At 35.8% G+C, this 25,956-nt stretch overlaps 1 protein-coding gene across 1 annotated transcript; it reads right to left on the bottom strand.

Moving 5' to 3' along the window:
• Positions 1-2,289: 2,289 nt before the first annotated feature.
• Positions 2,290-25,956, bottom strand: LOC103090147 (olfactory receptor 10K2-like). The gene is given in 2 exon segments (XM_082931112.1): positions 2,290-3,259; positions 25,952-25,956. Coding segments are annotated over 2 exon segments (975 nt in total).

The following is a 25,956-nucleotide window of genomic DNA, read 5'->3' as shown; positions in this document are numbered from 1 at the left end:
ATATATATATATATATATATATATATATATATATATATATATATATATATATATATTTATTTATTTATATATATATATTTATATATATATTTATATATTTATTTATATATATGAGACAATAATGAATAGGAAATAAACATACCAATTTATTATTATTGGTTGAATTTATGCCTGAAACTTAAGTGCAGATTTCTCTGTAAGTTCAGCTGGAATACGTGGCCTAGTTGAAGGCTGAAGGGGCTTTATTTTCTCGCTAAAGCCAACCCCAAATCCAAAGATCTTATCTCTTTCCTGCAAGTTACATACGACTAAAAAGGGGAGCTAAAATTAACCAAGGGTGTGTGTGTGTGTGTGTGTGTGTGTGTGTGCGCGTGTGTGTGAAAAGAGGAAGGAGAGCAAGATGTTTAGTTCTAACCCATGAGCACAGGCCCAAAGCCAAATTAATTCTTTGGTCACATGAAAAAATAAAAAGAGGCAGAATAAAATGCCAGAAGGAGAGTCATTCTAATATACATAACCTTCTAACAAACAGTGATCCTACCCACTTGTGGGTGTTCTGCTATCTGGCTCAAAATGATGGTAGCCACAAGTCTTGGAAAAGAACAAAGCAAAAGTTGGGAGTTTTTCTTGTTCCCCTTCTCTCAACACCATATTACATTAGGATAGGGATTAACTATACCATATGATATAAAGGCCATTTACCTCATACTTATCAGTATATATTTTCTACAGATGTCATATGGTTTAACCTACTGTTGAAGATGAATACTTATGCATTTTGAACTCCATTAATTAAGAAAATCATAGTCTTCACAAAGGGTCATGTGAGAGCATTGCAGGAGCATTAAAAAAGGAAGTGAGTGTTGTGGAATCAGTATTAATTCTACTCAGTAATAGGAAAGACATTTTAATTTTCTGAGTGTCAGTTTTATCATCTATAAAAAGTAGGTTATAATATACACTTCCAAGGGATGCTCTAAAGTTCAAATATGGTGACATTTTAAAACAGAGGCCCATAAATGTAAATTTGAAAAATTAACACATTAAACTGATTCACATTAAGGGTTATCAGTTTATTTCCTTTTCATGAGATGACTTGATAGGCTAGAAGTCTGGGTGAGCAATGGGCCCAAGGAAAAAGAGAAGTTGGTGGCCAAAGAAATTAAATTTGTTTTGGTCTCTGTGACCTTCAGGCCCCACCCTCAGGAAGTCTCAAGCTTCAGAGAAATGGAAGAAATTATATTCTTAGCAGACAAGCTCAGCACTCCACAATAAAAGAGGGCCCGTGAATAAAACATCCAGTTCCTTCCCTCTTCCTTCAACCCCTGAAAATATATGTCATTGATGAGGAAACTGGTGGAAGAAAAGACTAAGAAATTAAATGATTCAGTCAGAAGACCTTTATTAACAACTTGATCTTGAAAAAAATATATAAAGCAAGGAAGAAGCTCTCTTCATGGAGCTCCTTGTCTGCTCTCCTTTCTGTTGGAAGGAGAGATAACTAAAATGTCTAATTCGAATTCTAGCTGGAAATGCACATGACAACTCCGGAGATTCGTGCAACAGAAACTGTTTGCTCTTTACACAGACTTTTGTATTTGGTTACTATTTAATAAAATGGGTTTAAGCTTAACCTGCCTTTCCTGACAACTCTGCATGATTTTAGGTCTTCTCTTTAACCTATGCCCTTGTGAATATCTTTAAGGAATGCTGACCAAATTAGATTTGTACCAATGTGTAAAAAAATCAGAAAAAAACCCAGCTCCCAGTAATAGAAACATAGAGGTGGAAAACTTTTTGTATAATTTTCTTATTTGAACATTAATTAGATATAACTTATGCACCAAATATTATAACTTTACAAATGTTATCTCATTTAAAAACTGTTATCTGACTATACTGAAAGACTGAGACTCAGGAAACATCCAGAAAAGGGAGAGATATAGAGACAGGAGAGTTAGGGTTGCACAATATTTTGTAGGATTGGTTTCCATTCTGGCTGAGATTGGGTAATGGCATTTGCCAGAGCCTAGAATTCTGAACATGTAATTGTATTCCTACATCCTAATGTTAGCCATCCATAATTTTTTGATCAATTGAAAAAACTTCAATAGGCAATAATTTATGTGATCATGGCAAGAAGCTATTATTTTTTATTTTTATATTTGGAAATAAATGAGAAATGATCTCTGTTCTTGAACACTGTTCTCAATTGCTTGATCATTTTTGCTCAGGGAATTTTTTCCCACATACTTTATGTTTTATTACTTGAAAAGAGCAGAATCTAGATTAATGTCGTGGCAGAGAAATTGTTCTTCCCACAACTCTTTGAAGAGCTGATTTGAACTCTTTTTTTCTCAAGCTGTAAATCATAGGATTGAACAATGGAGTTAGGATAGTGTAGGATACTGATATGAGAGCATCCTGGCTTGAGGAGTAGTTGGACTTAGGCCTTAGTTAGATAAAGGAGGCACAGCCATAATGGACAATGACAATAATGAGGTGAGAAGCACAGGTGGAAAAAGCTTTGTACTTGCCTAATGTGGAAGGAAACTGGAGTATAGCAGAGATGATGTGAATGCAGGATACCAAAATCAATAACAGGGGGATAACCAGGACCAATGCACAGAGCATGATAATGACAAACTGACTAAAGTGGGTATGGTGGGATGCTACATGGAGAACAGGAGAAATGTCACAGAAGAAGTGGTGTAGTTGGTTGGAGGAGTGGAATGGCAAGTGAAATACCAGAGAGGTGGTGACCAGTGAGACAGTGAAGCCTCAGGCACAGGCAGCAGCCACAAGTCCCACACACACCCCATAACCCATGAGCACTGTGTAACGCAGAGGGTTACAGATGGCCATATAGTGATCATAACCCATGGCTGCCATCAGGAAGGAGTGTGAGCAACCTAGGAAGAGGAAGGAAAACATCTGGATAGAACAGCCCAAGAAGGAGATGGTCTTCTTCTGTGCTAGCAGGTCAACCAGAATCTTGGGTACAATGACGAAGGTGTAGCAAGTCTCAGAGCAGGAGAGTCCAGCAAGGAAGAAGTACATAGGGGTGTGGAGGGCTCTGTCCAGGACAATGGTGGAAATGATGATGGCATTGGTGCCCAGGGTGAACATGTAGACGAGCAGGAAGACAATGAAGAGCAGCCGTTGCCGCCCAGCCAGAGATGAGAAGCCGAGGAAGACAAACTCTCTCACCAAGGTCTCATTGACCCACTCCGTGGAAGGCAGATCATCAGGAGACAATCTGAGAGAGAAGAAAGTGCCAAGAAAACACCCTGAAAACTAGAAGAATCATTAGAATGATCACTATATTGATCATCATATCATGTGATCTCAGGTTTTGAGTTCTAATTCATTCCTCCTCTTTCCAGTTTTTGTAAGACATGAAGAAGTATCTAAAATTATTCAAAGTGTGCATCCAACTTTGAGTCTCCCCAGTATTTTTAATACTATAGGAAAATTTGCTTGACATTTCTCAGATTTAACTATTCCTTCATCTCCATTCCAAGGATGAGGCTGCTATTAAAATTCTCAGCCTCTTACTCTAAGTTTACTCTGCAAAGCTAGCCCATTCAATTTTATTGCCTTCATATTCTCCCACTTTCCTGCAGCTGCAAAATAAATCATCTGAATGCACTACATTTATATATTACCTTATTTATGACTTTATATATAATCTTCAATAGTTTTTCATTATTCCTCTGCTTATACCTAAATGTCTACTCTTAGTTTAATCTCTCCATATTCTAGACCTACATTCTATCCAACTCTTTTTGCCTTACTTCCTGACATGGATCATCAACTCCACCTTCTTAAATGCTCATTAAGCTGACTCTTGCTTCTGTATATGTATTCTGTTCCCAAATCTGGAAAAAGTTCTCCAAGATGGAATACTTCTACACATCCTCCAATGCCTATCTCAGATTCTTTCTTCCTACAGACAGAACCCCAATCTTTCTTCAAGCCTCTTGTCCATTTTCATCACCTTTCATTAACGCCTACAAAAATCACCTTATGGTTATCTTTCCCATCACCATTCTCACATCTCTTCAGTCCATCTTTCCCCTGATGTCAGACTGATCTTCTGAAATATAAATTGTATTCTATTGCTCACCTCTTCAAAAATTTTACTCATGGCTATAGCACAAAGTGCAAAGTCTTTATGGTTTTTAAGGTCTCCTTTTGGGAGCTAAACAATGTTTCAGTGTTTACTCATAGACATTATGGGATGCATCACTGTTGTGCAATATGCTGTATTCTTCCTTGCCTCTATTCGTTGCTCATGTTAATTTGTTAACCAGTTTTTTCTTTACAAATATTTTACCATTATTCTGAAGCCTCAACAAAGTCTATTTTTTTTTTTTTTGGAAGCTTCCTTGGAATGTCCTCATAAAGGAGTTGTTTATTCCTCAGAATTCACATAAGACATTGATTGCCAATTTGATTTGTTATTTATTTAAGTTTGAGATAGTGTGTTTTTTTTTCTTTTCCATTGAGTTTTATCCTTGAGGGTAAGAAGAGAATCGTAAGCATTTTAATCTAAATTCTCCTCAGCATCTAGAACCATTTTAATTGCCTAATAATTTCTCAATAAAAATTGTCATATAAATAAAAAAAGCTAACATGGTATGTTGTTACATACCACATTCACATCACCATGTTCTTCCCAGAACTCACAGAGTAAGAGAATCTTCAGTGTTCCCTGATCCTGGCCATGAAGATTGTACAAGATCATAAATTTCTAAATATTTCTGTACTACATGGAACTAAGTTTTACCCTTTCAAAGCAAAAGGAAAATCTCAGTTTATAATAGAAAACTAGCACTGAAAAGAGCATCTGGTCACTGGAATTCTATGTACATAGATTTATTCTCAATTCCTAGTACATTTGCAACTGTCTAGAACATACCAGAATGCAAATAAATGGGAGGGAAATTGTAAAGTGACCTTGAGTTTATCCCATTTTAAAAAGTATACCTTTCAAAATTATATCTTAGCTGATATTAATAACAAAAATTAATGTCATCATACTCTACCTTAGACGAGAACCACTAAATCAAGAATATCAGGCACTATTCAACAATTATTAATGAGAATGAATACAACAATGTGTCAGGCGCTAGGTATGTGTTAAAAGATTTGGTCCATATAAAAGATTTGGTCCAAGCCCTCAAGTTGCTCACATTTCAAAGGTGAGACGTATTCAAAAGAAGAGATTGTTATAAAACGATGTGGTTGAAGTAATAGATATGCATTTGCAATTGTGAGAAAACTGAGGAGACAATTTCTTTTGTGTAGCCTTGGAAAATTTATTTTGTATTTATTGCTGAGTTTATTGACATCTGTTATAGAAATGTTGAATTAAAGCATTCTTGGAAAAATATCATGAGTCTGAGCACTATTTAATTTCTATGACTTTCATACAGATGTGTAAGAGTTCAGGTAACCACAGTTACATCTCCTGTCTTCTGTAAAATGCTGCCCTGTCCCTTATATTTTCTGATTCTATAGTTATGCCTTCTCATCTCCCCAACCCAAACCTTGTGAAAGAGACAAATCTTCTCTTTCTCCATCTTATCCCCCTGGTTCTTTGTTCAGTACTTAACACAGGATTTTTATTGCCTGAAAGGTATATTTATTAATAAATAATTACTGTTATCTTTCTAATTCCAGGATCCTCAATTCTCAGGACTACTAATAAATTTCTACCTATATAATCTTGAATTTTACCCTTACAAACACATGTAAAATTGAGTAATATAGGAATAAAATGTAGGAGTTTTGAACTTAGATATAAGCTTTAATCCTGACTCTGGCATTTTCTTTTGGTAAGATCTTAAATTCTCTAAGCTCCATTTTCTCATTTGTATGGTGAGAAAAGTAATTCCTACCTTCCAGGTTACAGTGAAAGTTAATTGAAATCATGTATACAGAAGAGACTAATTCAGTACATAGTGAGTGCTCAATAAATATTTCCCTCTAATCACTTTATTGTGGTTATACAGGGATTAAAATCAGAAATATTTTCATCGATGATATAATGAGCATTTAACTCATGGCAAGTTGTTGAAGCTGCCTTTCTGTACTTTCTTGAGGGTGGGGGTGGATTTAAGAGAGATTAACATTTTTCTGAATTCTTCAAGCTTGATTAAAAATAACTAGGTTTTACATGGAGTCCTGTTCTGCACTGGAAGGGAAGCAAGTGTTACTGATCTTGAAGTTCCATACAAGTTCTTTGGTATCTGGTTGTTCTGTAGTCAGAGTCACCCAGACAGTTATCTATACCTGGTAGAAAGCAAAGGAGGTATCCTAAATTTTCTATTTTGGGGGTGGGTTATAGGATAAACATAGAATATAAAACGTAGTTAAACTTAATCACATACAAATGACAATGTAGAGGTTTTTCATTATGGACACTCTATAATTATCAATGATGCCTTTTTTGTTTTTTTAAAGTAACTGAGGTTATAATTTTTTTTATTATTATTTTATTTTTTTAACATCTTTATTGGGGTATAATTGTTTTACAATTGTGTGTTAGTTTCTGCTTTATAACAAAGTGAATCAGTTATATATATACATATGTTCCCATATCTCTTCCCTCTTGCACCTCCCTCCCTCCCACACTCCCTATCCCACCCCTCCAGGAGGTCACAAAGCACCAAGTTGATATCCCTGTGCCATGCGGCTGCTTTCCACTAGCTATCTGCCTTACGTTTGTTAGTGTATATATGTCCATGCCTCTCTCTCGCTTTGTCACAGCTCACTCTTCCCCCTCCCCAAATCCTTAAGTCCGTTCTCCAGTAGGTCTGTGTCTTTATTCCTGTCTTACCCCTAAGTTCTTCATGACATTTTTTTCCCCTTAAATTCCATATATATGTGTTAGCATACGGTATTTGTCTTTCTCTTTCTGACTTACTTCACTCTGTATGACAGACTCTAGGTCTATCCACCTCATTACAAATAGCTCAATTTTGTTTCTTTTTATGGCTGACTAATATTCCATTGTATATATGTGCCACAATGATGCCTACTTTATATATGTTTTAATTTACATATTTAGAAATCAACCTCAACTCTTTATTGAGCTCTTAAAATTTGGAGTAGATTGTTTCATAATTCTCATATTTTATGATTTTATCATTTTATGTTTTAAGCACTGTGGTTATAAATGTGAATAAAATAATTTTTCCTTTCTCAGAGGAGAGAGAATCAAATAGTTAGCCATATTACAAGACAGACTATCATAAACACCATAAAGAAACAAGCAAAAAGTGTCTGAAAATGTTGAGGAAAAAACAAACAATTTCATGGAAATCTTTGAAGAAAAAATAGTATTTGAATATTATCTATAAACATTTTGATAAAAATGTAGACTGAGCCTCGGTGGCACTATTTATGTAAACATTGGGATAAAGCTGATTAATATTTTCCTTAATGTTGATTTGCCTTCAGAATTGAACAAGTACCTGCTGTTTTGCTGTCATAGAGATACATCTCTTTTACAAAGGAAATACCTAAATTTACACAGGGCTGTGAAAAGAGAGACACACCTTTCCTCCCTTTTTCTTCCTTTTCTTTCTTTACCAAAACCTTTACAATGGGGCCACAAACTCAAAAACAAACAACTCAATTCAATTAACTTCTTTAGGGATCATCATCCCAAGTATCAGTACTCAGTATTGCTTTTAATATTTCCAGGAAGAAAAATAGGACATAATTTTGGTATTAATTTATTAACCAAAATTTAGATTCATTGTATAGAAATATAATGTGAATTATCATTTATCACACATTTTTCATAGTGCAGACAGGGTGAAAATACTGTTATACATAGTTTCTCATTTGGCCACCATGATCTCATGAAGTAGGTATTACTTTTAATATCTTCACTATAAAGAAGAGTAATTTGAGAATCAAAGTGTTTGTGAGCTCTACTCAAGTTCACACTGCTGGGAAACTAGCACTAGACTATAGATCTTCTGATTTGCATAGGAGTAAAATGTTTGTGTGTGTGTATGTGTGTTGGTGAGAAAGGGAAAACAGCATTCTGTCACCCTCCTTTCAGAGGAAGGTACTTAAAGAAAAGGATTCCTGTTACAATTTTGTTACAGGCTCAAGTCCCAGCTCCACTGTGTAATAGCTCCAGGACTTTAACATGTCTGAATCACTTTACTCTTCTTTATAATGGGATTCATTCTGATATCTGCTAATCTAAATTTCAAGGTTTTTTCAAAATGAATGAGAAAATATCATTGCAATGGTCAAGTGTTACACAAATGTTAGTTTTGTAATTATAATTTAGAGTTGAAAAGGGGAAGACAGTTTTGAGAATATTACTCTCATACTGCTTGGTGTACTCCATTGATTTCAGGAAGGGTTTAATAGGATAAAGATGATTTCCCTTCCCCCAAACTAGGGAAGGTATATTACATTTTTCGTCCTTGTCTCTTACTCGATCTCCAGAAAGCTGGGGTCATAAGTGTTATAGCTGTAGGATACCTTAAAGATCTAGCCTAGTAGTCTCGTTTGACAGAAGAAGAAATTAAGCCTCAGTACTGTGAATATCCCAAGACCAGAAAGCAACTCGGTGAATGTGTTAGCAATAGAAAAGATGACTTTTGTTTTTCAGATGAATGGGATTCCCACAGTATTGTGCTGCCTCCTGAAGATGTTTATTATGTAGATATTGACTTGGCTCTCTTCCTGAGTCTGCTCTCTATGACCTTGTGGTAGTGTTTCTGACTGTCTCTGATTTTATGTTCCCCAAAGACAGGGTTTCTGTGTCTTTATATCTGCCAAGTAAAATTATTTTCAGAGTACTCCCTAAGTTCTCAAACCTGGATTAGGTATTGTAATTTTTTTTCTAGATCTCACCTAATATAGCCATTTCTGAAAAAAAAAAAAAAGATTGTGATTTAAGATTTTGTATATATATATATATATATATATATATACATACATACATACAATGGAATATTATTTGGCCCTAAAAAAGAAGAAAATCCTGCCATGTGTGACAGCATGGATGGACCTGGAGGACATTATGCTAAGTGAAATAAGCCAGTCACAGAAGGACAAATTCCATTTGTATGTGGTATCTAAAATAGTCATATTCATAGAAGAAGAAAGTAGAATGGTGGTTGCCAGGGCTTGGGGGAAGGGAGAGAGAGGAAGTGGTTGTTCATTGGATATAAAGTTTCAGTTATGTGAGATGAAAACATTCTAGAGATCTGCTGTACAACATTGTGCCTATAGCTAACATTATGCTACTGTGTACTTAAACATTTACTAAGAGGGTAGATCTCATGTTAGATGTTCTTACTATAAGGAAACAAAAGATTTTGTGAGGAAAATTTTGAGTGCACCGTTGAATTAAATCAGAACCAAGACAGTGTCTGTGTAAATTTAGGAAGAGCAGTGAGTCAGTTAATTCAGGATATGTATAAAATTTATATGCATAGTTTTATAAAAAATCACATTAAAGCTTCATTAATCCTGGTTAACATTATTTGGAGTCCACATTCTTAGTTGTGGCTATCTCTTTCTTTCACTGGCATTGCACCAGCTTGGGCCCATCTCCCTTCTGTGTCTCTTACCTGAGCAGTGAAAGGACAGGTCCTGCTGGGGGATAGATGTTTACTCTTATTCCCTCTCCATTGTCCAGTTTCTCATTGCTGTAGGTGCTCAGTCCAACATGGTTGCCTGTTATTCATGGATAGGCCCCCATTTGCCACTCTCTGTCCCTAAGAGAAGCCAGAGGCACAGAGGATACAGGAGACGGAATGCAAGTTGAAGGGAAAATATCAAAATGGGGCAGGAGCTACTGATCTCTACTCAGGGGTAGAGATATGATGATGGTCTGGGGACTTAGACCCCGACCAAAATAAAATGTAACCTGTTTCTTCTCAACTTTTTGTGCCAATTGACCAAAGACCACAAGTCATATCTAATAGTGATCATAGAGCAGTTGGCACTTTCATTGAATTTATTGGTAAAGGGCAGTTCTGTGGGTCTCCTGATGCCAGAGTCATTGCCATGGAGACATTGCACTGGGTTTAATTAAACAGCTGAGTTGATTGTGGAAAATAGAGGCAAGTCATCAAATGCCAAACTGCTTCAAATTGAGCCCGGGCATTAGGGCTTGGGGAGTAGAAGGCTCTAAGCCATGCTCAGATGCAGCAATTTTTGAAAATTTGACAAATTTTAAGTTGATTTCTCAATTTTATGTTACCAAAGGGATGAAAAGGTAATTACACACAAAATTCATGATGATAGGTACATTATAAAATATGTTTGTTTAGCTTAAAATGTCCTTTTGCACTTACGATTAGGAATGCAGCTTTCTGTCGGGCTGAGAGGGCCAACTGAGCAAAGTTGTTTTCTGTAGTGAAGGTCCTAGTCAGAATAAGCTGAAAGGAGACTCATTTCACCATTAACCACTGAATTCATTTTTTTTTCTACCTCTCTATTCCATTATCCAGAAACTAATGCAGTGTATTGTTATATATAGGAGTCACTAAATAAATATGTGCTGAATGTTGGGTGAATGAATGGTCAGAGACAGCGATACCCTGATAATATAAATGACCTTTTGGTTTAAACAAAAATACCATTATTACTTTTCTAATCTCCAAAGTTTCTAGTTTCCACTTGCCTTGTGGCTAAGCCAGGAATTAATGACATCACTCATGTCAATGAATGTTAAAGACACCTACCAATGGCTTGGTGCCTAATAGGAGCTCATAAGTATCGACAGATGAAGAAATAATGATATTAAGAGCAAAGGTGAGAACAAAATGAGAATAAAAAATAATTTAGAATAAGAAATAATGCCCATAAAGAAGTAAGAATTAAGAAGAGTGGACTTTAATATATTTGAATCTGAATGCTGAACATTTTTTTGTTATTGATATCCATTATTCAGTCCAAGCTCACAGTAATTTTTTAAAAAACTACTTCATTAAGGTATTATTGACATGTAAAAAGCTGTACATATTTAGTGTATATAACTTGATAAGTTTGATGTAAGTATACACCCATGAAACAATCACCACCATCAAAGCCATAGACATATGCATCACCTCCCAAAGTTTTCTCTCACCAACTTTATTATTACTATTATTATTAATTGTGATAAGAAAACTTAACATAAGATCTATCTTCTTAGCAAATTTTAAGTATACAATACAGTACTATTACCTGTAAGTACTATGCTATATAGTATATCTCCAGAACTTATCTTATATTGCTGAAATTTTGTACACTTTAATTAACATTTCCCCCCTCTTCCCCAGCCCCTGGCAACCACCCTTGTACTGTCTACTTCTATGTGTTTGACTATTTTAGATTCCAGACACAAGGAGATCATGCAGTATTTATCTTTCTGTATCTAGCTTATTTCACTTAGAATTACATCCTTGAGGTTCAACCATATTGTGGCAAATGGAAGATCTCACTTCTTTTTTAAGGCTGAATAGCACTGTGTTCTATGTTTTTAATCTACATTTTTTTTTGTATCCACATTTTTTAATCCATTTTCTTTGATGTGTACCATTAAGCTGTTCGTATCTTGGTCATTGTGAATGGTGCTGTAATGAACATGAGAATGCAGGTATTTCTTTGTGATTCTGATTTCAATTCTTTATAAATGCCAATAAGTGGGATATCTGGATCACATGGTAGTTTTATTTTTAGTTTTTTGAGGAACTTCCATACTATTTTCCCTAATGGCTGTACTAATTTATATTACCACCAACAGTGTACCAGAGTTCCCCTTTCTCCACATCCTTACCAACACTTGTTATCTTGTCTTTTTGATGATAGTCATTCTAACAGATATAAGGTGAATCTCACTATGGTTTTAATTTTCACATTCCTGATGACTAGCAATGTGAATAGGTTTCATATACCTGTTGGTTATTTGTATGTCTTCGAAATGGGGAAACCATAACCTCTTCTATAAATGACTGTGGGAAAAACTGGATAGCAACATGCCAAAGAATAAAATTAGACCCTTATGCTATACCATACACAAAAATCATTTCAAAATGGATTAAGATTTAAACATGAGACTTGAAACCATAAAATTCTTAGAAGAAAACATTGGGGGAAAGCTTCTTGACATTTGTCTTGGCAACAAGTATTTAGAAATGCCACCATAAGCACAAGTAACAAAAACAAAAATCAACAAGTGGGATTACATCAAACTGAAAAGCTTCTGCACAGCAAAGAAACAATCAACAAAATGAAAAGGCAGTCTGTGAAATAGGAAACAGATTGGCAAACAATGTATCTGATAAGGGGTTAATATCCAAAATGTATAAGAAACTCATACAACTCAATAGCAAAAACAATAACTTGATTTAAAAATTGGTAAAGAAACTGAGTAGAGATTTTTTTTCAAAAAAGAAATACAAATGGCTACTCCCACTACTTATAGTACCTCGACTTTCTTTTGTTTTTAAAACATTTTTTCTCATTCTCATCCAACTGATTCATCCTGAAATTTCAGGGGGAGCAGATGATCTGTACTAAGTCAGTCAAGACATTGAGTTCTCCCTGTAGTGTTTGGTTATAATGTTTGGTTCAGGATGGGCATATGATCCAAGTCTGTTCAATCAGGAACAAGATTCAGTCTCCCATCTTTTGTTTTCACGTCCAAAGAAGTGAATTATTTCTTCCTCTGGACTAGATTTTGTGAGCTGATGTTGTCAGAGACAGCTGAGTTTAGGCTAAAAATGAAGCCAAGACTGAATAAGAAGAGCTATGAGATACATCCAGATGACCGCGGATGACTCTTTGAGTTCTACCAAATATGGTGCTAGGACCATTGTACCACTGGACTTTTCATCTTTCTTAAACCAAGAGATTTATTTTTTGCTAGTTTGCCAGTTTAAGTTAGATTATCTTTTATTTGCAACCCAAAGAATCTTAAATTATAAGATTCTATTGTATTCCATGTGGGATTTGAGATGACTTAAAATATGTACTATTAAGGCAAGCATAAATGTATTATGTAAAAATATAAGAAATTAGAACCAAAGTAAAGTAAAGATATATTAATGTGAATTTGGGAAGGGTCATTATACAGAAATGTATATAGTGAGCAAATATATATATTAAATTTACTCTCAAAATTAAACATTAAAATTCATACTAGCTAATTCAAGAGACAACATAATCAAGTCATATTGTTCTCAAATATAAAACACCTGAAGGATGTGATTTCCAACAGTAGTTCCAGTAGAAGTACTGATCATATTAGTTAAACCATAAATCATCATTGGCTATCCAAGCAGAATAAAAGAAGATCTATCAAACAATGTGACCATATCACACATCAGCCTTATAGCTTAAGTGGAAAGTGTAGGCTTATTTATCTACTCTCAGCCCACCCAGATCTCCAGTTTACCTGAATCATTCCTCTGGATTAAGTTGGACCAGACTTTCCCCACGTGCAATTCCCACTCTACAACCTCTTCAAGGCCTCAGGAGTTAGGGATGACAAAACAAAACATCCCAGTCCAATTGCTCATATCTCTTCTCCCTTCCACACCACCAACATGAATGTGACTCAGGCCCTGTCAGGTTTACTTCAATTTCTGTTATCTTGCTCCAATGTGCACTTCAAAATCATCTGATATCCCACATCACCCATCTTTCCTTTCCCTCCTCTTCCCAATAGTTTCTTCTTTTAAAGTTATTCTCAGTATTCTTCCACATTTTCACTTTGTCTTCTCTCTGGCAGTCTGAATTTGAGGAGTTTATCTTACTTCTTTTCTCTACAGGCATCTCCCAAGAGAAGCCAATAGGATGAGAGTCAAACATGTTTTCCTTTACTCAGTTGTTCTGCTTCAAAATCCACTAGATTCCTCCTCCTGTGCAGTTAGGAGGATAAGCCACAACTTGAAAGGGGAATAGTTGTGAAGGAGGGGAGAGGAGGAAACAGGTAGTTCATTCTAAGTGTCAAATCTCTTAAGTTCTGTGTTGTCTCTGGGCCAAGATGGCCCACAGCCAACCAGTGTGTTATTAGGTGGAGGACAGGTCACAAAAGATAACAGGAAGGAATGTCTAAAACAGCATACAAGTGGATATTGGTATAAGTTAATTTCTTATTAGGAATAATAGGAAGTAACTCATATTGAAACAGATTACAGAGGGAAATCAAAATTATTGTAGAAATTTATTTATTCACTCATATTTATTGTACCTAATTTTACTATAAGTGGAACATTAAAAAAAATTAAATTAAATATATAATTGGTGAATAACACTCTATGACTTACATTTTTCTGAACATTCAGGGAATGAAAGGATGAATGAGGTATAGTTCTTGTCCTCATGGTGTTGTAATGTATTCATGGAGTAGGAAACAATTAGGAAACAATAATACTCTGTATATTAAAATACATAATTTATATCAATGTACCTTACATTGTCCACTAATCCTTTTCTGTTGTCTTTTCAGTTTAGCCTTTTCAAGTTGGTTCTTTCCTAAATTTTAAGCACATATTATTAAAGGGTAGCATACATCACAGAAATACACATCAAAGTGTATATGTGAATTCGGAGTGGTGTACCCATGTATCCACAACCAGATTTAGAAGCAGATTATTGCCCATCCCCTTGCCTGAGGAACCATTATTCTAACTCCTACCAGCATATATTGACTTCACCATTTTAAAAAATATATGCATGCAATTATATAGTGTGTATTGTTTTTATTTTGGCTTTTTTCATGCAAATTATGTTTGTGATATTTAGCCATGATATTAATAACAGTGGTAAATTTTTACTGCTGTATAACATTAAATTACATGAATGCACTTCAATTTATTTGTTAGTTATACTAGTGATGAATATTTAGATTATTTCCAGGTTAAGCCTATAGTGAAAAGTGCTGTTCAGAGCGTAGTTATACCTATCTTTTAGTAACATATGACTCAATCTGGTCTATACTAGCAGTGGAATTGCTGAGTAGTAGATTACTACCGTAGATTGAATTTTTAGCCACAGCTCTTTATCTCTTTCTATGTATTCTGCTCTGTGACATTGTAATCACTCTAATTAGATACAGAACATCATTCCCAACCCAAGAATTTTGATTTGGTATTGATATTTACTTTAGCCAATGAAATGTGGGCAGAAGGGCTAATTCACTAGTTCCAAGTCTTGGCCAAAAGAAGCATTGCTGTTTTTCTGCTATCACCATAAGATAGCTCCCCTTGTCCTTTTAAACCTGGGATGTAGAATAGAAATGCTGGTGCAAATCGGATTCCAACCCATCAAAAGGGGCCAAATGCAAGAGACATGCAGCTTGAAGCATAGTATTATGCTGAGCTCAGCTTAGATCAGCCAGTCCTAAGGCAGCCTGCCCACACAGCAAGAAATATTTTTTTGAGTGAAGTAAAGGAAGTGGTGCCACATTACAAAGCCAGTAAGAGAGGCAGAGCTGTGACTCAAACACAGGGATGCCTGTGTCTAGGGTCAGTGTTTTTAATCTCTATCTTTAAAGATAAAATTATATAACTAGAAGGACCTTCAAGATGGTTGAGGATTAAGATGTGGAAATCACCCTCCTCCCCACAAAAACATCAAAAATACATCTACCTGTGGAACAACTCCTGCACAACAGCTACTGAACTCTGGCAGAAGACCTCAGACTTGCCAAGAGGCAAGAAAGTCTCCACATACAAGGGTAGGACAAAAGTAAAAAGATAAAACAGAGACAAAAGAATAGGAATGGGACCTGCACCTCTGGGAGGTAGCTGTGAAGGAGGAAAAGTTTCCACACACTAGGAGGCCCCTTCACTGGTTGAGACAAGGGGATGGGCAGGGCAGAAACTTCAGAACCATGGAGGAGAACACAGCAAAAGGCATGTAGAGGGCAAAGTAGAGAGATTCCCACACAGGGGATTGGTGCCTACCAGCACTCACCAGCCTGAGAGGCTTGTCTGCTCACCCACAGGTTGGGTGGGTGTTGGGACCTGAGGTTTGGGCTTCGGAGGTCAGATGCCAGGGAGAGGATTGGGGTTGCCTGCATGAACACAGTCTGAAGGTGGCTAGTGTGCCACAGATAATGGGGAGGGAGTCAGGGAAAAAGTCTGGATTGACCTAAGAGGCAAGAGACCATTGTTTTGGGGTGCATGAGGAAAGGGGATTCAGAGCACCACCTAAACGAGCTCCAGAGACAGACATAAGCTGCAGCTATCAGTGTGGACACCAGACACCAGCATGAAACACTAAGGCTGCTGCAGCCACCAAGAATCCTGTGTGCAAGCACAGGTCACTATCCACATCTCCTCTCCCTGGAGCCTGTGCAGCCTGCCACTGCTAGGGTCCTGTGATCCAGGGACAACTTCCCTGGGAGAACACACAGGGTGCCTCAGGCTGCTGCAGTGTCAGGCCGGCCTCTGCCATTTCAGGCTTGCCCTTCATTCCATACCCACCCCTCACCCCAGCCTGAGTGAGCCAGAACCCCCTAATAAGCTAATACTTTAAATCCATCCTGTCTAGGTGGGGAACAGATGCCCTCAGGTGTCCTACATGCAGAGGAGGGGCCAAATCCAGAGCTGAGCCCCAGGAGCTGTGAGAACAAAGAAGGGAAATGGAAATTTCTTCCAGCAGCCTCAGGAGCAGTGGATTAAATCTCCACAATCAACTTGATGTACCCTGCATCTGTGGAATACCTGAATAGACAATGAATCATACCAGAATTGATGTGGTGGACTTTGGGAGCAACTGTAGCCTTGGGGTTTGCTTTCTGCATCTAATTTGTTTCTGGTTTTATGTTTATCTTAGTTTAGTATTTAGAGCTTATTACCACTGGTAGATTTGTTTATTGATTTGGTTGCTCTCTTCCTTTAATTTATATATATATATATATTTTTTTTTTTTCTTTTTTCCCTTTTGCTGAGTGTGTATGTGTATGCTACTCTGTGTGATTTTGTCTGTATAGCTTTGCTTTTACCATTTGTCCTAGGCTTCTGTCTGCACATTTCTTTCTTTTTTTATTTTAAGTATAATTTTTAACACTTATTATCATTGGTGGAATTCTTTATTGGTTAGGTTGCTAGCTTATTTCTGTCTTCCTTTTAAAATTTTTTGATTAATTTTTAATAATTTTATTAATTTTAATAATTTAATTTTATTTATTTTCATTTTTTTTCTCCCTTTTCTTCTGAGCCATGTGACTGATGGGGTCTTGGGGTTCTCTCCGGGTGTCAAGCCTGAGCCTCCTGGTTGGAAGAGCTGAACTCAGGACATTGGACCACCACAGACCTCCTAGGTCCATGTCATATCAGATTGCAAAAGCTCTCCAAGAGATCTCCATCTCAATGCAAAGACCCAGTTCTACTCAATGACCAGCAAGCTACAGGGCTGGACACCCCATTCCAAACAACTAGCAAGGCGTAAACACATCCCCACCAATTAGCAAAGAGGCTGCCTAAAATCATACTAAGTTCACAGACACCCCAAAACACACCACTGGACAAGATTCTTCCCACCAGAGAGAAAAGATGCAGCTTCATCCACCAGAACACAGGCACCAGCCCCCTCAATGAGGAAGCCTACACAACCCACTGAAATAACCTTATCACTGGGGACAGACACCAAAAATAATGGGAACTACGAAACTGCAACCTGCAAAAAGGAGACCCCAAACGTAGTAAGTTAAGCAAAATGGGAAGACTGAGAAATACATAACAGATGAACAAGCAAGGAAAAAATGCACCAGAACAAACAAATGACAAGGAAATAGGCAGCCTACATGAAAACGAATTCAGAATAATGATAGTAAAGGTGATCCAAATTCTTGGATATATAATGGAGAAAATAGAAAAAACGTTTAACAAGTAGAAAAACTAAAGAGTAAACAAACAATGATGAAGAACACAATAAATGAAATTAAAAATTCTCTAGAAGGAAACAATAACAGAATAACTGAAGCAGAAGAACGGATAAGTGACTTGGAAGGTAAAATAGTGAAAAAAACTATCACACAGTAGAATAAAGAAAAAAAATGAAAAGAATTGAACACAGTCCCAGAGACCTCTGGAACAACATTAAACTCACCAACATTCGAAATATAGGGGGCCCAGAAGAAGAGAAAAAGAAAGGGACAGAAAATATTTGAGGAGATTATAGTTGAAAACTTCCCTAATATAGAAAAGGAAATAGTCAATCAAGTCCAGGAGGTGCAGACAGTCCCATACAGGGTAAACCCAAGGAGAAAAACAGCAAGACACATATTAATCAAACTATCAAAAATTAAATACAAAGAAAAAATATTGAAAGCAGCAAGGGAAAAGCAGCAAATAACATATAAGGGAATCCCCATAAGGTTAACAGCTGCTCTTTCAGCAGAAACTCTGCAAGCCAGAAGGGACTGACAGGACATATTTAAAGTGATGAAAGAGAAAAACCTACAACCAAGATTACTCTAACCAGCAAGGATCTCATTCAGATTTGATGGAGAAGTTAAAACCATTACAGAGAAGCAAAAGATTAGAAAATTCAGCACCACCAAACCAACTTTACAACAAATGCTAAAGGAACTTCTCTAGGCAGGAAACACAAGAGAAGGAAAAGACCTACAATAACAAACCCAAAACAATTAAGAAAATGGTAACAGGAACATACATATCAAAAATTACCTTAAATGTAAATGTATTAAATTCTCCAACCAAAAGACATAGACTGGCTGAATGGACACAGACACAAGACCCATACATATACTGTCTACAAGAGACCAACTTCAGACGTTGGGACACATACAGACTGAAAGTGAGGAGATGGAAAAAGATATTGCATGCAAATGGAAATCAAAAGAAAGCTGGGGTAGCAATTCTCATATCAGACAAAATTGACTTTAAAAAAAAGACTACTACAAGAGACAAAGAAGGACACTACATAATGATCAAGGGATAAATCCAAGAAGAAGATATAACAATTGTAAATATTTGTGCACCGAACATAGGAGCACATCAACATATAAGGCAAATGCTAACAGCCATAAAATGGGAAATCGACAGTAACACAATAATAGTAGGGGACTTTAACACCCCACTTTCACCAATTTACATATGATCCAAAGTGAAAATGAAAAAGGAAACACAAGCTTTAAATGACACATTAAACAAGATGGACTTAATTGATATTTATAGGAAATTTCATGCAAAAACAACAGAATACACTTTGCAACAGCTCATGGAACATTCTCCAGGATACATCATATACTGGGTCACAAATCAAGGCTTGGTAAATTTAAGATAACTGAAATCATATCAAGTATCTCTTCTGAGCACAACACTATGAGACTAGACATCCATTACAGGAAAACATCTGTTAAGAACACAAAAACATGGAAGCTAAACAATACACTATTAAATAACCAAGAGATCACTGAAGAAATCAAAGAGGAAATAAAAAAATACCTAGAAACAAATGACAATGAAAACATGAAAACACAAACCTTGTGGAATGCAGCAAAAGTAGTTCTAAGAAGGAAGTTTATAGCAAGAAAATCCTTCCTCAAGAAACAAGAAACATCTCAAATAAACAACCTAACATGACACCTAAAGCAATTAAAGAAAGAACAAAAAACCCCCCAAATTTAGAAGAAGGAAAGAAATCATAAAGATCAGATCAGAAATAAATGAAAAAGAAATCAAGGAAACAATAGTAAAGATAAATAAAACTAAAAGCTGGTTCTTTGAGAAGATAAAATTGATAAGCCATTAGCCAGACTCATCAAGAAAAGAAGGGAGAATACTGAAATCAATAGAATTAGAAATGAAAAAGGAGAAGTAACAACTGACACTGCAGAAATACAAAGAATCATGAGAGATTACTACAAGCAACTATATGCCAATAAAATGGACAACTGGAAGAAATGGACAAATTCTTAGAAAAGCACAACCTACGAGACAGAAGCAGGAAGAAATAGAAAATATAAACAGACCAATCACAAACACTGAAACTGAGATTGTGATTAAAAATCTTCCAACGAACAAAAGTCCAGGACCAGATGGCTTCAAAGGCAAATTCTATCAAACAGTTAGAGAATAGTTAACACCTATCATTCTCAAACTCTTCCAAAATATAGCAGAGGGAGGAACTCTCCAAAACTCATTCTACAAGGCCACTATCACCCTGATACCAAAACCAGACAAAGATATTACCAAACAAGACAGTTACCGGCCAATACCACTGATGAACATAGATACAAAAATCCTCAACAAAGTACTAACAAACAAAATCCAACAGCAAATTTAAAGGATCATACACCATGCTCAAATGGGGTTTATCCCGGGAAAGCAAGCATTCTTCAATATACACAAATCAATCAATGTAATAAAACATATTAACAAATTGAAGGAGAACTACCATATGATCATCTCAATAGATGCAGAAAAAACTTTTGACAAAATTCAATACCCATTTATGATAAAAACCCTCCAGAAAGCAGGCATAGAGGGAACTTAACATAATAAAGGCCATATATGACAAACCCACAGCCAACATTGTTCTCAATCGTGCAAAACTGAAACTATTTCCTCTAACATCAGGAACAGACAAGGGTGTCCACTTTCACCATTATTATACAACATAGTTTTGGAAATTTTAGCCACAGCAATCAGAGAAGAAAAAGAAATAAAAGGAATCCAAATGAGAAAAGAAGTAAACCTGTCACTGTTTGCAGAAGATGACATGATACTATACATACAGGATCCTAAATATGCTACCAGAAAACTACTAGACCTAATCAATGAATTTGGTAAAGTATCAGGGTACAAAATTAATGCACAGAAATCTCTAGCATTCCTATATACTAATGATGAAAAATCTGAAAGAGAAATTAAGGAAACTCTCCCATTTACCATTGCAACAAATAGAATAAAATACCTAGGAATAAACCTACCTATGGAGACAAAAGACCTGTATGCAGAAAGCTATAAGACACTGATGAAAGAAATTAAAGATGATACAAACAGGTGGAGAGATATACTATGTTTTTGGATTGGAAGAATAAACATTGTGAAAATGACTATACTACCCAAAGTAATCTATAGATTCAATGCAAGCCCTATCAAACTACCAATGGCATTTTTCACAGAACTAGAACAAAAAATTTCACAATTTGTAGAGAAACACGAAAGACCCCAAATCACCAAAGCAATCTTTAGAAAGAAATACAGAGGTGGAGGAATTAGGCTCCCTGACTTCAGGCTATACTACAAAGGTACAGTAATCAAGATAGTATTGTACTGCCACGAAAGCAGAAATATAGATCAGTAGAACAGAACAGAAAGCCCAGAGATAAACCCATGCACATATGTTCACCTTACCTTTGATAAAGGAGACAAGAATATAAAATGGAGAAAAGACAACCTGTGCAATAAATGAAGCTGGGAAAACTGGACAGCTACATGTAAAACAATGTAATTAGAACACTCCCTAACACCATACACAAAAATAAACTCAAAATGGATTAGAGACCTAAATATAAGGACAGACACCATAAAATTCTTAGAGGAAAACAGGAAGAACATCCTATGACATACATCACAGCAAGATCCATTTTGACCCACCTCCTAGAGAAATGGAAATAAAAACAAAAATAAACCAATGGGACCTAATGAAACTTAACCCCTTTTGCACTGCAGAGGAAACCATAAAGAAGGCAAAAAGACAACCCTCAGAATGGCAGAATATCTTTGCAAACGAAGCAACTGACAAAGGAGTAATCTCCAAAATATACAGGTAGCTCATGCAGCTCAATATCAAAAAAACAATCCACCCAATCCAAAAATGGGCAGAAGACCTAAATAGACATTTCTCCAAAGAAGATATACAGACTGGCAACAAACACATGAAAGAATGCTCAATATCATTAATCATTAGAGAAATGCAAATCAAAACTACATGATATATCATCTCACACCAGTCAGAATGGCCGTCGTCAAAAAATCTACAAACAATAAATGCTGGAGAGGGTGTGGAGAAAAGGGAACACTCTTGCACTGCTGGTGGGAATGTGAATTGGTTCAGCCACTATGGAGAACAGTATGGAGGTTCCTTAAAAAACTAAAAATAGAACTACCATATAACCCAGCAGTCCCACTACTGAGCATATACCCTGAGAATACCATAATTCAAAAAGAGCCATGTACCACAATGTTCATTGCAGCTCTATTTATAATAACCAGGACATGGAATCAACCTAAGTGTTCATCGACAGATGAATGGATAAAGAAGGTGTGACACATATATACAATGGGATATTACACAGCCATAAAAAGAAATGAAATTGAGTTATCTGTAGTGAGGTGGATGGACCTAGAGACTGTCATACAGAGTGAATTAATCAGAAAGAGAAAAACAAATACCATATGCCAACACATATATATGGAATAAAAAAAATGGTTCTGAAGAACCCAGGGGCAGGACAGAAATAAAAAGATGCAGACATAGAAAATGCACTTGAGGATCCGGGGAATGGGAAGTGTAAGCTGGGACCAAGTGAGAGAGTGGCATGAACTACCAAATGTAAAATAGATAGCTAGGGATTCCCTGGTGGTGCAGTGGTTGAGAGTCCGCCTGCCGATGCAGGGGACATGGGTTCGTGCCCCGGTCCGGGAAGATCCCACATGCCGTGGAGCAGCTGGGCCAGTGAGCCATGGCCGCTGAGCCTGCGCGTCCGGAGCCTGTGCTCTGCAACGGGAGAGGCCACAATAGTGAGAAGCCTGCGTACCACAAAAATAAAGGAAACAAATAAAATAAAATAGACAGCTAGTGGGAAGCAGCTGCATAGAGCAGGAAGATCAGCTTGGTGCTTTGTGTTCACTTAGATGGGTGGGATAGGGAGGGTGGGAGGGACACGCACCAAGGTGGAGATATGTGGATATATGTACATTTATAGCTGATTTACTTTGTTATACAGCAGCAACTAAGACAACATTGTAAATCAGTTATACTCCAATAAGGATGTTAAAAAAAAAAAAATATATATATATATATATATATATTTTATTGTGGTTAAACAAAACAAAACACTTTATATAAAATTTACATTTCACCACTTAAGTGTAGAGTTCAGTAGTGTTGAGTATATTCATAATGTTATAAACAGATATCCAGAACTGTTTCACCTTGCAAATCTGAAACTCCATAAACAACAATTTCCCTTTTCCTAAGTGAAATAAGCCAGTCACAAAAAGACAAGCAAGACTCCTACGTACTGTGCTTTGAAGTGTTTTGTTACACAGCAAGTATAAAATGAGAATATGCATATATTCCATATGCTAGACTCTGCCAAACAGGTTTTCAAAGTGGTTGGGCCAGTTTATACTTCGGCCAGTATTGTATGCGACTTCCAGTTGCTCCACATTTGCAACATTGGGTGAGAGTCAAATATGCTCTCCTTTCCTCAGTTATTCTCCCTCCACATCCTCTAGATTTTTCCTCTTGGTCAGTTAGGAAGATAAACCTCAGACTGAAATAATATTGCAACTCATTTTCATTTGAGACATCCTGGTATGTGTGGGTAAACACACTTGCATTTTCATGATACTAATGAAATTGAACACCTTTTCACAAGTTTATCATCCAATTGGATTTCCTCCTTTTTGAGAGTCGTGTTCAATATTTTGCACCCTAAAAATGGGGGAATATCTCTTTTCCTTATTGATTAACAGAAAATTACAAACATTCTATAAATCGTTATTTAATTAGTCATGCGCATTTCAAATATCCTGGCTCTGAAAATTGCATTTCACTCTCTTAAGGTGTCATTTGATAAACAAGTATTCTTAATTTTAATGAAGTGTAATTTGTCAATCTTATGCTTTCTGAGTAATGTTTTGGTATGCTATTTAAATAATTTTTGCCTCCACTAGATCAAAATATTTTAAACTATTCTAAAAAGTTTATTGCTTACCCTTAAACATTTAGTTCTAATACCTACGTAGAATTGATTTTTGTATATGGTATGAGATAGAGGTAAAGATTAATTGTTTTTTCTTGTGGATATCCATTTGTCCTTGTACTATTTTTTATAAAGATCATTTTTTATACCAGATGTGGGAGGATGCACTTGAACTTCAGTGTCACTTTTGTCATGATCAGATGAATATATATGTATTGGTTTATTTCTGAATTATTTTTTTTGTTGCATTGCTCAATGTATGTATACTTGCACCAATACTGTACTCTCTTTTTCATATGAATTTCTTATATATTTTATATTGGGAACTATAATTCATCTAGGTTTGTGCTTCTTTAAGATTACTTGGCCTTTCTTGTTCTTTTGTATTTCCATACTTCATATTCCTAGACAGAGATTTTCTTTTCTGCTGAAACTCAGAAATATAATTTATTTTTATATTATTGAGTTTATCAGGTGATTTAACAAATGCATTTCATTTATTAATTCTTACTTATCTTTATATTATGAAATTTCTATGTCCCTAATAATATTTTCTTTTTTATTAAAGCATAGTTTATATACAATATTATATTAGTTTCAGGTATACAACATTTATATACCTTATGATTCAACATTTATATACTTTATGAATTGATTACCACATTAGGTCTAGTAACCAACTGTCATCATGAAAAATTATTATAATACTATTGACTATATTCCCCCTGCTGTGCATTACATCCTCATGACTTATTTATTTTATAATTGGAAGTTTGTGCCTCTAAATCCCATTCACCTATTTTGCCCAACCCCTCTCTTCATCCTTTCTAGTAACTACCAGTTTGTTCTCTCTCTATATGACTGTTTCCATTTGGTTATGTTTGTTCATTTTTTTTTTATATTCTACACATAAGTGAAATCGGACCATATTTGTCTTTCTCTAGCTGACTTATTTCACTTACCGTAACACCCTGTAGGTCCACCCATGTGGTTGCAAATAGCAAGATTTCATTCTTTTTTATGGCTGAGTAATATTCAGTTGTATATATATGCATATATATTAAGTCTTCTTTACCCATTCGTCTATCAGTGGACATTTAGGTTGCTTCCATATCCCAGATATTATAAACAAAGATGCAATGAATATAGGGGTGCATATATCCATTCAAAGTAGTGTTTTTATTTTCTTCAGTTAAATACCCAGGAGTGGAATTGATGGATCATATGGTAGTTTTATTTTTAATTTTTTGAGGAATCTCCGTACTGTTTTCCATAGGGGTTGTGTCAATTTAAATTCCCACCAGTAGTGTATTAGGGCTTCTTTTCTTCTTCACACCCTCACCAACACTTGTTATTTCTTTTCTGTCTTTCTTTTCTTTTCTTTTCTTTTTTAATAATAGCAATGCTGACAGGCATGAAGTGGTATGTTATTTTGGTCTTAACTTGCATTTCCCTGTTGATTAGTGATGTTGAACATCTTGTCATGCCCCTGTTAGCCATCTGTTTGTCTTCTTTGGAAAAATGTCTATTCAGATCCTCTGTTCACTTTTTAATGGGTTGCTTTGTTTTTTGATGTTGAGTTGCACGAGTTCTTTTTTTTAATTTTAGATACTAACCCCTTGCTGGATATATCATTTCCACATATCTTCTCCCATTTCGTAGGTGCTCTTTTCATTTTGTTGATAACTTGTTTGTTTGTTTTTTGCTGTGCAAAACTTTTTAGTTTGATGTAGTTCCATTTGTTTATAATCACTTTTGTTGCCCTTTGCTTGATGAGACATGTCCAAAAAGTATTAATAGACCAATGCCAAAGAGAGTAATGCCTATAATTTCTTCTAGAAGTTTCATGGTTTCAGGTCATACATATAAGACTTTGTTCCATTTTGAGTTTATTTTTGTGTACAGTGTGAGAAAGTAGTCATTTGATTCTTTTGCATGTAGCAGTCCAGTGTTTCTAACACTATTTATTGAAGAGGCTGTCTTTTTCCCACTACATATTCTTACCTCAT

This window comes from Lipotes vexillifer, unplaced genomic scaffold, assembly GCF_000442215.2.
Source record: "Lipotes vexillifer unplaced genomic scaffold, Lipotes_vexillifer_v1.1 scaffold238, whole genome shotgun sequence".
Classification (NCBI taxonomy): domain Eukaryota; kingdom Metazoa; phylum Chordata; class Mammalia; order Artiodactyla; family Lipotidae; genus Lipotes; species Lipotes vexillifer.
This window is presented reverse-complemented; position numbering and strand designations above follow the sequence as displayed.